Source organism: Besnoitia besnoiti, chromosome IX (assembly GCF_002563875.1).
Source record: "Besnoitia besnoiti strain Bb-Ger1 chromosome IX, whole genome shotgun sequence".
NCBI classification, from domain to species: domain Eukaryota; phylum Apicomplexa; class Conoidasida; order Eucoccidiorida; family Sarcocystidae; genus Besnoitia; species Besnoitia besnoiti.
The window spans coordinates 600,828-617,950 of NC_042364.1; the positions used below are offsets into that span (position 1 = coordinate 600,828).

General features: G+C 52.4%; 2 protein-coding genes across 2 annotated transcripts; one reads left to right on the top strand and one right to left on the bottom strand.

Annotated features, from left to right (window-relative positions):
- Positions 1–117: 117 nt before the first annotated feature.
- BESB_012610 (uncharacterized protein) lies at positions 118–14,290 on the top strand (the record flags this gene model as incomplete). The annotated part of the gene is made up of 29 exons (XM_029359991.1): positions 118–513; positions 831–948; positions 1,150–1,227; positions 1,675–1,794; positions 1,976–2,133; positions 2,297–2,499; positions 2,614–2,686; positions 3,345–3,490; positions 3,709–3,809; positions 4,122–4,289; positions 4,613–4,670; positions 4,976–5,064; positions 5,337–5,396; positions 6,305–6,545; positions 6,906–7,081; positions 7,683–7,836; positions 8,286–8,334; positions 9,184–9,311; positions 9,610–9,700; positions 10,119–10,187; positions 10,508–10,589; positions 11,112–11,259; positions 11,570–11,729; positions 12,034–12,114; positions 12,280–12,424; positions 12,941–13,044; positions 13,347–13,529; positions 13,891–13,983; positions 14,159–14,290. 29 exons carry the CDS (start codon positions 118–120, stop codon positions 14,288–14,290), a joined length of 3,804 nt encoding a protein of 1,267 aa, XP_029216658.1.
- A 1,269-nt stretch (positions 14,291–15,559) lies between these two features.
- BESB_012620 (uncharacterized protein) lies at positions 15,560–17,123 on the bottom strand (the record flags this gene model as incomplete). The annotated part of the gene is made up of 4 exons (XM_029359992.1): positions 15,560–15,711; positions 16,028–16,194; positions 16,560–16,626; positions 17,036–17,123. 4 exons carry the CDS (start codon positions 17,121–17,123, stop codon positions 15,560–15,562), a joined length of 474 nt encoding a protein of 157 aa, XP_029216659.1.

Below are 17,123 nucleotides of genomic sequence, written 5' to 3' on the forward strand. Positions count from 1 at the left end.
CAGAACGGTCATCTGGTGCTTTTCAGTACGCATTCGTTTTGATAAGCTGAGGTAACCCGTTCCAGCCCCTGCCAAAGTCAAATCCCAAAGGGGCGGAAAGCACACCCTCACTCGGGAATGAATCTGTGGTGCCCGCGCCAGTATTACTGCCCGACTCCCGACAAATGTGTGAGCTCGTTTGGTGACGCAGGGGGCGGTTTTGATCCTCTGCTATGGGGACCGCAATTCGTCGACGATGCAGGGCGCCCACGAGTGCCTTTACCGACCAACACGTGGTGGCAGCCTTTCGTTTTCCCTCCAGGCAAGTCCGTCGAGATCTGGGAGGCTGAGCTGTTCTCCATGGAGGACAGGACTGCAGATGTCATCCATTTGCCTGAAATGATGTTGTTGGTTGCGGTTCTTCATTCAGGCATTGGCGAACAGCATGTAGTCAACAGCGCACCGTACCTCATCACCATCGTAACGAAACCGAAAGGTCGGACAGATTTAGTCGGCGACAGAGCTGGTTTGCAAGTAAGCGGAGAACAGATCCGGAGCGAATTGCGGTACCGAACGGACTAGCGCAAAGCACAACCTGCAGTAGAAGCGCGTTGACAAGTTCAAGCCCTCGTGGTGCGCCAGGTTCTCACTCGTGGCTTATCCGGCAGAGCTAAAGGCTGCGCATGCTGCGACAGCAGCGATGCGGCGACGCGTGATCGCAGATCTCCACGGACCGAATGTAGAGTACGCTCGCCTCTCGGCGTGACGCGGGAGACAAGCACACCGGTGTCGCCGTGAAAGAATAGCCGGTAACAACAGTTGCCTCGTGAGTTTTGACTCAATGACCACAGATACGGGGGCCATACACTGTTGTCGACAATTCAAGCGACGGTGGAGTGTTCGGCTACAGACAAAGTAACGGCCCCATTGGATACGGCTTTTTCTTCGGCGTGCGACTCCGAGACTATGGTACGCACCACAGACTCTTCCAACAATTTGTCGCCGACGTTGACAGAACATCCTGCTACCTTCATACGCCAGACCGAATACGCATCGGCTCGTGCTGCTTCAGTGACTGGACTTGCTGCAGTAACCTGCAAACACTTCAGGGGCAGTGGTCGTGCCTTCAACTTCGCCTCCTATGATGGGTCTTTTGGCGCACTGCTGCAGGTGACTTCGTCAAGAAGCACTACGTCAGTGATTACTCGCCACTCTCCGTGACCAAAGCCTGGGAGATTGTGCAGTTCCGTGAGGGAGCTGACGAGATTGTTGACCCAACCGATGTTTTCGTCTCTGTAAGATACGGAGCGTACAAAGAGAAACATCAACAAGCGAATAAGGTTGCACTTCCGGCACAAGGATAGATGATGACGTCCCTGACGGATGTCGCCGCACAATCAGGCGTCAAACTTCAGGCTTAGTGCCAGTGTGCCAGGCAGATCTCTCCTTCGAGTCAGTAGGGCGCTCTGGTACATTTCTGCATGGGCAGAGCTGGTTCAAGCGTAAGAGTGAGGTTGCGGTGTCCCTCTAACAGACCCCATGTGTCTTTCACTCTACCGCCAGCCGAGACAATTCAGTCCGGCGGTGCTCGCAGCCTTACATGTGGTCAGTTTGTAACAAAAAGACTATGCGCCAGCGAACTGCCCCTTCGCGCGACCCGCAATCTGACTGAAATTGCAGCTGGCTTTCTGTAAGCGGTCGTGTGTACGCAGACGATCGAAGCCCACATCGTCCGGGGGAGTCCGTGGCTTACAATGGAGCTTCCGGCTGGACATAAACTGCTTCTCGAGACGCTGGCGGCGGACTTGTTTAGCGGTGAGACAATATCATTAATATGCTCGAGTGGTCGCTAAAACTTCTGTGCCTCACTGAATCAGGCGCGCCTTAGGGGTTCCCCGTCGGCTCTTCCGTTTTAGAGTTACAAAGAACGACAGTAACTTTGAGCTAAGTATGAGCCTACATCTTTGTCGCCAGTGTGTGTTCCTGATCTGTACAGGAAAAAAGAACGCGTTACAGAAGATTGTCAATCTCTCCGGCCTGCCGACGGACGGCAACCTTGCTTGCTCCTCTCTTCTACGATCTGCAATCCCTACCGATGCTCTCGAGCTGCATCTTTCCGACGGCACACTCTGGCTTCTCGTACTGGACCACAAAGTGCGTGTTCTGAGCCATCTCATGCTTTCAGGGGGACCGGCGATTGTGCGCATGAAATGGAGCCTGCATAGGGCCGCAAATTGAAGGTTTTTAGGGGTGTGAGTGACGAAGAAACCCGTGGACGATGTTGTCGTATTCCTCATTTTTTACGGTGTGGTTGCAGATTCAGATGACGTGCGAATCTTCGACTACTCACGACCGGTTGATGTCCTCAAGGAGGCTGGATAGACCGATCGTAGCGCGGCTGGCCCTTGCTTCAGTATGCCGTCATCCCCACGTGTGGGGAGAAGGCGGGTCTGGAGCGATGGTCGGGGTCGACAAGACTTGCCCCCATCAGGAAACCGAAAAGAAGAGTTCCTATCGCTGGTACGTGATCTTTACTCTTATACGCAGGATCATGAGCGCACCCTAAGGTTTCGGCTACCTGATCACTTCTTGCACCCAGACACTCTCTTTATGGGTTATCTCTTTACCTCACAGGAGGCTCATGTCTCTCGTAAACAAAGTTACAAATCGCCGGCTGGACGAGGTGTCGGACTACGTAAATCAAAGGGTGAGAGACGGCTGCGCGCAGATTACGTAATTGAGCCAGTGGGCCAATATCAGAACACACCCTGGCCACCTCTCGGCTTGGGCACCGTTCCATGCTGCAACAGCGTGCCAGTGACAGCGGCAACCGACGCAGCAAATTTGGTATGGCGGGCTCTGGAGGCCCACACGTTCATCTTGGGCACTGTCAGCGAAGGCCACCAATGATTTCCAAGAATGCGCTACTCCGGTCGGTTCGGTGGTTAGCAGGGCTTGGTTGTCTTCTTAGGATGTCGAACATATGAACTACATACAACGCGGCGCGCTTGTCGGTCGTTATTTCATGTCATTCACAGGGATCAGGCGTTCGGGCGCTTGAGCGTGTGTTTTCACGATTCCCTCTCAAGGTAAGCGAAACAAGTGAGCGCTGAGCTTGAGAAAAACATCTCAATGTGAGGCTGTTTGGTAGAGTCTATCTCCACTTCCAAAACGATGCACGAGAACAAGCTGAGCGGAGTAGTGTGTTCCTCCACGACAGTTATTGCGTGTTGTATGGTGGTCCCCGCTGGCGTGTCCACCTTCCGCGACTACGAGGCACGCATGGACGTCGTGCGGATCGACATGCAGGGAATTAGACACAGCTGGTCTATTCGGCACATTCATGTTTTCCGATGACTTTGCAGCGGCAACTGGAGTTGCTATCGACCGACGAACGTTGGGGTGGTTTTGAGCTACAGACAGTGGCGTGGAAGCCAGAGGCAATGATTCCCGCATTGAGAAATATGACTGTCCCAGCCAATGCAGTTGTAATCCCTGAAGGGTTCTTCCGGTGAGCTTCGAAACCTCCCGATGTTTCCTGGAGGCCATCTAACGCTATAGAAAGCTTTGGGTTAAATAGCAAAGCCCCAGCAACACCTGGGATTAGTACTGTCCGGCGGAGGCTCTTCCAAGATTAATAAGGAAAATTTGATTCCGTGCCTGCACGCGGTGAAACACACACCGCGGGACTCAGCAACCGCTTGCATGGCACATGGATTGCGGTTGCAGGGGCGACGGCATCGGTGTAACAGGCGACCTATACTACTGGCTTGCAGTCCATTTCTTGAGCGTTCAAGGTGGCACTATCGTCCTACTAGGCGGCATGAACGGTAGGTCTTTTCATTTTTGTAATGGAGCACCCTGCAACGCCGGAGCCAGGCACTTTACAATTGAGAAACAGAGCCAAACCAAGAGCACGGATACAGCAGCGCGTGAATCTGCGTTGAGTATGTGTTTCTTTTATGCCGTTGTCTGCCTTCTTGATCTTTCCTACGTTCGGTGTTCCACCGTCAGCTCACTGAGTCATAGCATCACTCGTTGTGGAGAAAGGGGAGTCAAAGTATGGGTTCTCAGGTGCAGGTCATGGTAGTGTTCAATGTATCGACATCGTGTCTTTGCCTGCTCTTTTTTCGTGTCGAAAGGGGAAGGGAAAACAAGGGAGTTCCTCAGGAGCCTCTTCAACATCGATCTGGAACCGGCAGGGTTTTTCTCCTACGATGATGCGGAGAGCATTCCACATCAGACACATGACATTTACGATACGCCACCGTACGAAGAAGACGAAGGGATCGACGAACTCCTACTACCAGGTAGATGGTTTGACGCTGCTGCGAGGTGCAACAATTCTTCGAAAGTGTGTTTCCGTTTTTGTCGATCCGTGGTAAAAAGCGGTGACCCGCAAAGCTAAGGGATACCACGCTCACTATACCGGCAGTCCCACGCGCAGTTTGGTCCTGCAGTTTTCAGATATGTCTGCATTCTGCCCGCGTTTCAGTAGGCACTATGGACTTCTAGTACGAAATGAATTATGCGAATCCATGCATGCATGTAAACAGATATTTATGCCTGTGTCACCTCCCTCGGGCTCGCTGTGGGTACAGCGGTTACCTTTCCTTGTCGTGCTGGCCCTCAGAAAATATGCCTAAGGAGCTTCGGCGGCCAGTGGCACTGGTCGAAGATCCAGATAGCGGGTAGGGCGCTCGTACAGGACGGTTGTAGTGAAACTGGGATGGAATCCAGGTATTGACATGCAGTCCACGCAGCAAGTTGTCACGCAGACGCTACGTATATATTTAGGAACGACAATATTCCTGCAGATGCTTAATGGAGGTGTTCTCTGCCAGCCCAGTACACCGTGTTAATGTTGCTGCCTTGGTCAACATCCACGTTCACACCAGCCACGTGGCATCTATGAAGAATCCGGAACGGTAGACTCTCAGGATTGGACAGATTCTGGAGTATGCGTTCTTCCTCACCGGTGTTTATTGCACACTAGGACGGAAAAGGAGGGCCCGAGCAACAATAAGGTGGAAGCGGTATGGACTCCTTGGCACGGCTGGCCTTTTGCTCCATATTGTAGGCCAGGTAAGGCACAATCGGTGAGTGATGGTGCGTCTGTCTCCATCAGCCGGAACAGAAGCAATGCAGCAACTGTCTTGCGTGTGCATACATCGGTGGAGAGCCTGTCTGATCGCGTGATGCCACCACAGCCTGACTTGACGCCTTGCGACTTAGAGATGGCCCTCGAGAGACACGCTCAGGATTCACACTGGTTCGGAGGCATGGTGAAGTCTGGGAAACGCTGCAGTGCTGCGTCCAGTGCTAGGCAACCCTGCTGATGGACTGCCTTTGCCCAGGCTCCGCGGAGAATTCGTGCGAGGGGGCAACCAATGCTTTTTTCTACCGCGGACAGGGAGGTGAGAAGCAACATACTGGGCATGGAAGGCACTCCTAACCCAAAGGGCCGATGTAAAAGAAGTGAATGCTGTCGTAATGCCAGGTTAACGCAGAGTTCTCATCCAACAACTGGATGAGAACTTCGTCGGTATTCTACTTCGGTTTCGTGTGTGCAGTTGCAAGCGAACCGACACGTGTTAGGTGTTCATCGCGTTAGTTAATACGATAACGAACGCATTGGTTCGCGCCTTCATCGCATCTCTGCCATTTTCGGGTCTCGGGAATTCACTTATCCGGTCGCTTCCGATTCTGCGATCGCCGTGACTGGGCTCCACAGATCTCCGTGCTGTGTAAATCTGGGCCGTCTCCTATGTACAGCAATCGTTTGGATCGGAATGGATTGGACCAGAGATGTTCTTTTGCCAGATGAGGACTGGACTATTCTACTATCGAGAAGCCTGCGTCATTCTGTATGCATGGGCGCCTCCAGAAACGGTATGCCGCACACTTCCTTCTTGCAGAGTGCTGCATGTGGAAATCATTGAGCAGGGTTACGTCCCTGCAGAGCCATCATATGTTCACATACACAGCAGGAGCATCTAGCGGAAATCACACTACCGACTAGATTGACCATATCAACACCGACTTTGATCCCTCGGCATAACCGAAGGGCCATTCCATGGCTTTAATCTGCACCGGTATCGAATGCATGTCTGTTTTGCCTGTCGATTGAAGAAACTGACTGCTCACCTCTGCAGAAGGTTCTCTTGGTCCAAACAGAAGCATTTACGGAACAGGTAGGGAAAGATGCGAAGTCTTGAGTGTTCTATCAGCAACGCTTGGTTTAGCCAAATGCCGACAAGACGCCAAACAGATTTTTTCAGCCTGCAGTACACGCGAGCGGGGTTGTAGTTGCCGGTGATTGCAGAGTCAGGTGGCCATGAAGTCATCAATCGTTCGACAATATCCGAAGTGGTTTTAGGTTTCCTCGAGGTAGCACCATCGGCTTCCGAAGGAGTATGCACTGCAGAGCACCAGAAATTGAACCTCACTTGCTCCGTTGCTCTTTCACGCCTGGGGGCACAGCAAGATTTCATACACGAGATGAGTTCAACGCTATTGGATGAAGACGGTTTGATGGATACTGAACGTCTTCGGCGTTTCCTGCGGTAAGAGTTTTTCGTTCCGCAAGTACCTTCGCGTTCTGCTCACCCACAGGTAGATACTGTGAGTTTTTCCACCTTGAAGGGTCAGCGACTTGTGGACGTGTGCTCATCTGGGGACTTCGTGCGAGTCACACACTAGAGAGCAGCTGCCACTGGATATGCACACTAGGGATTTCTACTAGAACAATTATTCTAGCTATAAGCGGTCCGATGGAAGGTCATATATATTTACCCGTATCTCGTCAATTATTAGATGTACATTTTGCGCATGGAGTCGAAATGAAATGAGAAATGTCGATGTATTCCGTTTGGGCAAATGATGTCGTGGGGCAACTTCTGTCTATCCCGATGTTTCTCACACAGGGGAACCAAGGTGGAACACACACAAAATATCGGAGAGCCGACTGAAGAGATTATCGACGAACAGACAGAGACCTCTAGAGATGCACTTTTGCGTCACGCCCTCTTGTACCCCACGAAGGGCGAAATCATCCTGAGGACGTCGCCGGTGGATGAGCATATCACCGTCCAGAATGCCAGTAGGCTTTGAAAATAACGGCTGTGCTGCGGCACTTGCCTTCAGCAGACAGCCTTTTCAATCCTATTCGGACTGAACGCGTCCCGATGAGCGGTCCATGAATGCACAAGTTGGTCTTAGGACTCTCTTATCCCAGACAACCCGGGCGTTTCATATCCGTACAGCACCAGCGGTTCCATTACGGAGACGTCGAGTGATAAAGATGCACGCCATTCTCAAAACAATTTAAACCGAACTTACTTTTAACACCGCGTAGTATGCTAAAAAGTACCATTCAGGTACGATAACGGAGTTATCTGGGTGCGATAATTCAGTCAAACCATAAGCCGTCTGTAATAACAGGTATCATATCAATAAGGCCTCATGTGTTGTAATTCGTTAAGGGTAGTCGGTCTCGGGATGATTACGCATCTCAAGGAAGAGACAGCCTAAGGCGGACACAAGCGCTTGCAGCCGTGTGCACGGAAGGCATGAACTTAGTGCACAGAGAGATACGCCACCACGAAAATTTTCAATCGTTCGACAGAGGTAAGCCAGTCGCCTGCGCTCCTCACTGTCACATGTGGTAACTGATAGTTTCCTGATCTTGCTTTCCTGAGCAGAACTGACTTACAAGTTTCTATCCTATCCCCTTCCCGATTATGAGGCGCACTCTCTGTACCCTCCCGACGTTCACGTGAGCTCGGGCAAAACAATGGATTTGCGGCCTTTATGGGATCCACACCGACTAATTGTCTACATGCACGATGTACAACAGTGAGTGCTGACAGCGGTTGTCCCGCGGGTGTTGACACTGCCTGGCTGTGGCTGGGGAGCTTGCGGCAGACGCCCCGTTCCTATCAAGGGGAGGAGATCCCCAGAGATAGATATGCAACATCAGCGCGTGCCACCAAAGGCATCCGAGCCCGTCAGCTCAGGTTTGCAGTGACCGACAGGCGCACAAGCTGGCTGACTACCGCATGTAATGTCTTATTCCGCAGGAAAATGGAATACAAAGATCCGACGGAGGGGCCTGAGCAGCCGTAAGATTGCAGCAGGTCCCAACCATGAGGCTGCTATGCAGCGTGGCCCAATAGAATTGGCCGTCTACATTACGATAGGATCCTCGTTTCTGCAAACGAATAGATTTACAATATGCCTGGGCTAACGTAGCATACCTCCGCCTGTGTCTGGTGCGTTTGTTCCGATGTGTATTATAACTACAGAATAATAACAAACGAAGGCTCCCTGACATCGTGTTTGATCACGAGCCACGTAAGCAGAAACGAAAGAGCCACGCACGGTAGGCCGTCCGACGATCAGCTCCATACTTGAGTCTCTAGTATGGTAGCATTCACAGAGTCTATTTGTTGAGATATTATTTCATTGCGGGTAACCAAACTTTCGGCTACCGAGGGCGGGTCATGGTAATCTTCGTTCGCGATACCGCCAGCGTACGACAGCTGAAGGTTTCTAAGGTAGGCTATTCTGCTACGACGGAAGTGCCCGCGTGCTTGATCGAGGCGCGGGTCGCGGCCACTGTGCACATGTTTACTTTCCTACTATCCGCATCAGTCGCTTTGGTATGCGCGCGTCTTGTCTTTCAAGGGACGAATGTGCGGCCGCTCATTCGCTTACAATCCCCAGCAAGGCGGCAATAATGATAACGGTGGCGTGTGGATGACTCATCATTTCCAGGTGCGTTGACCGTTTCCACTGCTCCAGCTACTAGTGTACGACGCGCCGCTAGCGTCAGGTGGGTCTGAGGACTCGAGGGCATAATTGCATACGGCCAGAAGTAGGCCTCATGCGGCCGCTCGGGCAGTCTTTTCAGAACGAGAATTTTTCACTGATGGTGGCACCCCGCATGTCGAGTCTGACAGCGACCTTGAGCGGGGGATCGGAGAAAACGGTTCATGTTGCGGTGAGGCCACCAACAGCAAAGGGCAAGCTTACATCTGAATGTTCATCGCCGCCACTTCATACCGACACAACGAGCTAGTGATCTTGTCGTAGCTCTTTCAGTCCATGACTTCAGCGAGACAGACTGCGGTCGTTATTCTTGGGTTCGAAGAATATCTGCATGTCTGTACACATGCGTTCCTGTCAACTCTCGGATCATAGGGGACCCCGGCATATCTGTTAGTGAACTTGGTAGAAAGCGGGTTGGGAGAGGTCCTGAGGAGGAACGAGACTGGCGACTACGAGAATATTGTTGAGCGTATCCATCCGCAATGGCAGAACATCTTAAGGTAATCACCCTGTGAAACACTACTCGCTACAGCAGTCGTCATATGCACGCGTTGACGCCAAAAGGTATCAACCTCCCCTGCCTCTCGCTGGAGCCTTTTCTGTCGTCAGTTTCTGCTCGCCGCGCAGCTCCGCGCATCCAGGAGAGCCTTTGAATTGTAGTAGCGCGTTTGTAGCGCAATCGCCGCGGAAGCGCATGCGTGCCAGGACACCGTACATTACTGCCCGTTACACTTTATTACTGAGGTCTGCCATGAAATGCTTTGTCGTTCTCCCTCACGCCTTCCATGTTATGGGCAGGTGGGCCATCCGGCAAGATCTGTCAGGGCCTACGAAGCTGGACATTGTCGAGCTGGAGAGAAACGCGGATGACATGCAAGAATGGGTTCGAGTGAGTCTTATGGGTTGTCGATGCTTTCTCGTCGCAGCGTGCGAGATTAACGAGTTGCTAATACGCCTTTCAATGCAGAGCGTCTCGGATAGTATGGGGCGCGCCCCCGAAGGCAACATCAGCACCCCCATTACTGTACTGCACATCCGTTATTTGATGTCTGCCGATTACGGGACCAGAATACTGTTGTTATTTCCCTTCATCAAAGTTATTCCAGAGCCCCCTGGTGGCCTGTTGGACGTTTCATTGGGAACTCAACTCTCGCGGTTCTGCGTCCACGGCATATGTGGGTAATGTGCTGGCATACCGCAAGCTGAACCACTCGTTGATCTGTGATTTGCGCCCAGACATAGGTGAGCGCGTTGCCGAATAAATTAAGCAAGAATTGTCCGCCCCATTCCTGTTTTCTCCTACGCAGCTGATGCATCGTTACGCTAGTATGGTCCTGACTGCGAACACTCTCGGCATCCGTGGGGAACGCGAGAGGGTACGTGAAAATGCCTATTGAATACCCTTATAGAACGCCCTCAAAGTGTGACGGGTGTCTTACGGCTGCGCGCAACAGACCCCGTGCCGCTTGTGAACGAGACGGATTTCTTCAGACAGTTGTCAAACGTTGCCAATCTGGGAAGGGCGAAGCAAAAGACGGTTAAGACAAGCTACTTTAGCATTTTCGCACCCCAAAGGATACAGAGTGCAAATACAGATATCCTAACAACGGATCTCGGCCTTGGTTTTAGTGCCCGTGGTGCCAAAGGTATCTGCTCTTAAAATGTTTCCGGAGCCTCTCACGTGCATGCCTTACAGGCGCTAGATTTTCTTCGAATGGGTATCGAGAAACTTCTTGGCGCTCAGTTCGAAAACGTGCTTCTATATGACACAACTTGGGGTAAGTCCTGTGCACGAATCAAGCTACACCGGGATGGTTGATCACACAACGCAAGCATGCAAAAAAAAGGCCGTCTCCCTTGACGCCAATCATACTCGACCATTTAGCCGACCTTCTACCACTGCGCTTTCAGGAGGAATCGTACCTTGTGGTTGCGACCGGAATGAGGGAAAAGGGCACTGTGCACCCTCAGCTCGTCTCGGCCTCACGAGGCTGTTCGGCGGTACGTGTATATGCGGCAGCATTTAAGCACATCTGGTGCACTGGAGCCGAGACGCAGTGCCTCTCCGCTACCAGCGTAGCCTTTTTAGGCAGTGCATGGTCAAGCCAGGGCGACAGTAGTGCCGCTTGCCGTGCTGCGATACGATAGTCACTCGAGTCTTTCGGTTACGGCGTACTGTGGCGGTCGATCTCCGGTAGGTCGCCCGTACGAAAGAGATTTCCATGTGTCCTGCTGGTGTGATAAGAGAGTCCATATTGCGCAGGATCTTTCACTGTCTGTTCCTCCACTTCTGAAAGCAGCGGGCGTCACCGGGTCCGAGCTGGCAAGCGCCTGCCCGGCACTACGGAACAGTGCCGTAGAAGCTGGGGCAGGTCTGTTCTACGGCACGCACGCCTTCCTAGGTTACATTGTCCACATGGCTGCAGTAGTTGCAAAGTTTGATGCGGGGTAAGTTGGAAAAGACAACGCGTCCCGCAGATTTGGGAGGGGAGGCTGCTCTACACGCACTTGACTCGAACGAACGTGACCGCGTGTAAGTTAACCCTCCAGAGAAACTAGACTGCAGTACGTGGACCACCGCCCCTCTTCTGCCTTCGCTGTATCAAGCGCGCTAGAGCACCCCGCAGATACAGACCAACCGTATCGAACAGGTCAAGCGGGCAGTAGAAGCATGTGCATTGAACAAGGTCGTCCTGTTCACAAATGCCTGCTTCCGCCTCTTGATGCATCATCCTGTGTTCATCGTGGAGGTGTTCAGGTGGCTAAACAAACGCCTACGTATCAACACTCCTTATGGCATGAAAAATCCGAAACTTCACCACGCGATCCTTGGGTTGATCCGCAGCTTTGCCACGCCGTCCTTCCTTCGTACATACCAGGACTCCTCCGTTGCGGCGAGACTTCAGCAGTTTTTTGTGGTCAGTAAAGTAACACGAGTATTCCCTGGTAAAATCATGGAAGTTTACAGTCTTATTCCCCACGACACGCTGAGGGAAGCATTCGAAGCGTGTATTGAGAAACATAAGCTCTTCAAGTTCTTACACCCAGCCTTAATCGGTAAACCGAGGCACCGATGTCATGCATTTGATTGACAAATGGTAATGGAAATGCCTTCAGCCGGCACAGGGAAGAAGCCTGCCACTTCCTAGCTTTGGTTCACCCCAGGGCAAAGGAACAAATACCTCTTGGAACTGCGGACAACCATACCTTTTGCGCGTTCAGACTGCAAGACACAAAGATTGGTGGTTCCTGAATTCCTACAGTAGTGGCATTCAGCAACCCGACGCCTTGGGTCCGCATCAAGTAAGTTTCCGTTCTCAAGGTGTAGAACGTCCGAGGATCCAGAGAGCGACCGAGCGCGGGCTTCGATAATGTAGAGCGAGGTGCTTAGAAATCGAAAGTTGCTGATAAACAGCCGTGCAAGCGTCAGGTTCTTTGGACGGGGAGCTGCTGTCGGCATTCACTCAGGAGAGCAGCAGCGAGGCGGCCTTCGCGTATTGGGCTGTTGCTATGTACGCCAAGGTGACTGGAGATCAGCAACTCGAGCAGTGGGGTAGGGTGTTGGCAGCAACAGAAATCTACGCGGCTAATGCATATATTCACCTCAAAGAATGTGAGTCAACGGCGGCTTATTCCTGATTGCAGGCTGTAACTGTTTGATGCACCAGATCTTCTCTAATGTGGCCCTGTGGGCTTGCCCGCGATGAGAAAGATGTGTCTAGTCGGGTAGCAGAAAACCGCTTTAAAACAGCTGCTCTGCAACGAGTATTTTTGCAGCGGAATGGCAGGAGAAGTTGCCCTGTTTGTGTGAGTCCGCACGCTCTTGCAACTGTACGGCAGAACAGCGGCGCTTTCACGCCAGATGAATACCGTGTTACAGGACCTCTAGGCAGTTCCGAAGGAGGCTGCAGGACCGAGGTTTCCATGCCGGCTAGAGCCTCAAAACTAGGTGCGGATCTGCCGCAAGTTGGTAGGAATTTTTTCAGATCTGAAGCCTCAGTGCTCGGTCCCACCGTGTGCTTCTAATAGTTGTCATAACTGCTGCCGGCGGTCCATGCACTCCCTTCTACAAGGCTGCGACGTCGACATTATGGCTCGAATCTTCTACTTAGCTTCTACCTGAACTCAGGGAACGAGATCTACCCCCCCGCAGTACGGTATCTTGGAGCCATTGGGAGACGTCATGAGACGGCTGCGGTCTTTAACACCATTGAAGGCAACGAACCATTCAAGGTGGGTTTCTTGAAGGCGAAGGGAACTTTTCCACGACATCAGGTAGCCCCCTCACACCTAGGAAAAGTGTGTATCAATAGTCAACGCCTAATTTCGCCGAGCGGGTAACTGTAGCTTCAGAGCGGTATGTGGGATTTCTCCTTCCCTACACAAGTGGGTATGATTGGAGGTGATCTTCGTTTTTCGTCTTTCCACCCTGAACCCGGCGCCCCTGGAAATCACACCTGGGACTTTCGTGCCATGTGGAGTTTTCCCTCTCAGTCACCCCCGGCTGCTGTACGAGTTTGGTGTTTGCTGCCCAGATATTCAGCAAGCAGGTCGTTCCGTTGACCCCTTTCTCTTTCGAGGTGATAGATTCCGGCTGGGCTCTCTGGATGACCGAGCGCTGGCGAAGAGCATGTGTTCAAAATGTATCGAAGTGTTTCAAGGAATTCGGTGACATTGGTCTCACACACATGTCACTCTTCACGCAAAAATGGACGGCCGTAAGCGAATCAGAGTCTCACACAAGAACTCATTCTCTTGACAGGCTTCCACTCACAGTCAACGATTCAACTGTGCAGGCTGCCGCATTTGTTAAGCTGTGTCACCGAAACTGCAGAGGTCTGCCATCTTCCGAGCGCGCTTCACGTGAGACTCACTTGAATCCATGGCAGCACTCAAAGCCGAAGCCAAACTCATCCAGGCTTTCTGGTATCATATGTGCTCCTGATGCACGCGTACCACCTCGACTTGGTGGTGAACCCAACACCTGCCGGCTACCTGCGTGCAAAATACCGAACTCGGATTCGGCAGCAGTGATATCAGATATTAGGATTACACCAGCGACCGTGTTGTCTCTTGCAGGAGCACGGCCCAGAAGGCGTTGATACAGAGATGACCATTTTGAGCGAGATCGAGCATGCCACTCAACAGGTGCTGCATATCAACTGCTTTCAGGTAAGACCGCCTACCGGTCTCGTGGCACGAATCCAGCAGTTCCAGCAAACAACAGGGTGCTATTTTCAAGACACTGCATGACTGTCAAAAATGCAGCTGAAAAAGTCTGCAATTTGAGATGCCACAACTGTTGCCAAGACGCCTGGATCAGGGGCCTGTGCGTGTGCCATGGCAGATCAAAAGCTTTGACTGCGGGGTCCACACACTATCAAATGCACTTCTGTTCGTTGCCGTCGCGCATGCGCTAGGAGGGGCGTCGACTATCCTAGACGTGGAGGATGGCAACGGCCGGTATAGGATATACTAAACTGTTTCCTGCTCCATTTGCGGTATGGAAAAACGATGAGAAGCGTCGGTAGGATCGCACATACCTCAGCCGGTTAGACCAGTCACCAAGGACACTGCCTGCCTCCCCTCACGGTTTCCCAAGGAAGAGCTGCGGCCCTATTATACCACACGTGCTACGCGCACCAGACCTTCATCAACCCCGACATCGCAGCATGAGACGGCTGCGCAACGAAATAAGAAGACAGCTGTGTGCGTGGAAGGTGTAGCATCATCCGGCTCTCCTGAGCAACCACGTCGGTGCGCGAGAGGCCATTCGGCAGGCAATCCTGGACGGAACGCGTCGGGATCACAAGATGCACGCTCGATGGGATGTTTTCGCGATTTCTCACCAATAGCACATTGCATTGTTTTTGCGAAGAAATAAATTCGAGGAGTGAGCGCATGATTCATTGAGAGCGTGCCATGAATCACTTGCTATTAATACTTGTTTACTTCATGATTGCATCCATTGAAAAGTAGTTTGACAAACACTTCTGCCAAACAAATAACGAATTTTGTAAGATATTGACGAGCGACGCCTCATGGCCGTGGAAATAGCTGTGGCGGAGCCTTTGCGTTGAGAAACAGATCTGGGTACGCATGCTGTAGTAAGAACCTTTTAGATAACAGAGAAGCAGTTCATACGTGCCAACAGCACTTTTTGGCGGGTAACATGAGTGCTACTCGAGTCGCCGTATCGACCACCAGCACGCATACTACGGCTCACACTCTAACAGAATTGGCCCCGCTTGGAAGAACAGAAGATGGGGCGTCTGCACCAGAGAGCCTCACACTGCGAGACAGCAACAGCCATTCCATTTGCGCGATATATTCCCTCCTGCAGTGGGTGTCACAGTGACCGAGGATGCCAGAACAACTCTGGAGTTCAGACGGGGTCCCCAACGCTCCTTGCCGACTGGACAGCGAAGGAGTTCACCGTCAACCGAAATCAGACCCACAAACAACCGTGCTTCCCCATTCCTTGCTCCTGCGGGATACCGGGGGTAGAAAACGAAAATGTAGGCAGAACCAGTTGAGTGCACAACATTTTCTTGAGTCCAGCTCGATGTTGTTCCAGCCGTCCGCCCCTTCTCAACCAAACGACTCAGTCTCGAGGGCAGCACCCGGTGCGCAAAAATAACGCACCAGCCGGGCGTCAGGCAGGGTGAGGGCCGATGCCCACTCGCCAGTGCCCCGATCATGACTGCACTACGACGTATCCATGCAGTCTTTAGAGCCTCTAGCTGAACTAGTCTTGGTCTGGGAAGTCCCTTCCGCAACACTTCTTGGTCTTCTTCCCACTGCCACACGGGCATCTCTTGTTGGCATCACGGGATCTGTGCACTCCCACGGCCCGCGGCGCATCCAACAGCACTACGTTGTCATCATCTTGTTCGTCACCTACACAAACGTGCTCAGAAATCCCAGCGACAGACACACAAGGGATCGAGCGTTTACCCAGATACATGCGCTGAAACACAAGCACAATGGTGGCCTACCTGAGAATTCCCCTTCCGTCACGTCCCCCACTTGACGGCCTCGTGGATACCGCATGCAGTACAAGAGACCGACGCGCGACACTTTACTTAAGCAGCCACCGGTAGGCTAGTCGACCCATGGATGACTACACGGTTAACTGGAAACACGCCGTTCCCGGGCTCTCCGAACTCTCCTGTACGCAGCACCGTACTGCCAAGGCGCAGTTGTGTGTCCTCACCGTTTCGGTCTCCATTGCGCAGCTGCCTGTCAACGTCTGCAGGGCGGAGATCTCCAAGCAAATGACGGACGCCTCGATTGAAGACTGAATAGGCACTAACTGCTCCACCAGCTTCATCATATCTCAAATTCCACAGAATCAGCGCAAACCCAATGAGGATTCCTGCTCTTGGGGTACACACAATTCACACACAGGCGCAGGTCGGTGACAGACACTACCACCGTGTCATATGACGCGCCGACTTCCAACTACACACGCGAGTATGGCCGTCATACGGCTGCGTCTGATACGACGTCCTAGCCGCACTGCGTGGAATTTACCACACAGTCACGGCGCACCAGTGAGAAAATAACTCGAATTGGCAGGCTGCACTTGTCCGCTATCACTCACACAGGGCGGCCAGAGGCTGCTGGTGACGTCTCCCTGCTCCGTTACCGAAAAATAAAGATTTTCCTAAATCGAAATGACACGCGGGTGAGTATGCCTTCCACGTAGACCATGCGTTCCTGCACAGAGTTTAGATGGAGCTTACAGTGCGCCGAAGCGACGCGTGGCGAGGATCGTGCATACTGTTGCCAGTAGGCGCATACCATTCTTCCCTGAACACAGAAAAACACCACCTGCCAACAGAACGGTGCGCCTCGTCGCGACGGGGTGCAAGAGCAAGTCGTCCTCAGCAACACGCGTGCGAAAGGAAGATGCTCCTGACTCCCAGTGCTTCTAAAGACAGGCACGGCGGCCCTCTAGGGTACAGCCCCTGCTTCGCAACTTGACTCGATTGTAATGGAAATAAACATGCGACCACCTGCAGTTCGCGCGAGAGTTCCGTAAGGCGCATTGATACCCAGCAGCTGCAGTTCGCCGCGCCTAGAACATCGGTCCAGTCGCGCCTAGTCATTCAATGGAGCCTCCTCTTCACCTGAAAAGGAGCGCGGTCGCCGAAAAAAACAACTCGACCGCCATCGGATGGCGTTTCCCGACGCGAGTGCTTGCCACGCCCGGACTCACATGTGCATAACGCCGTGAGCTGCTCTTTGGAGAAGATCTCTGCAAGTGAAAAATCGTCTTCATCATCGGCAATTCGATTCCGCTCCAT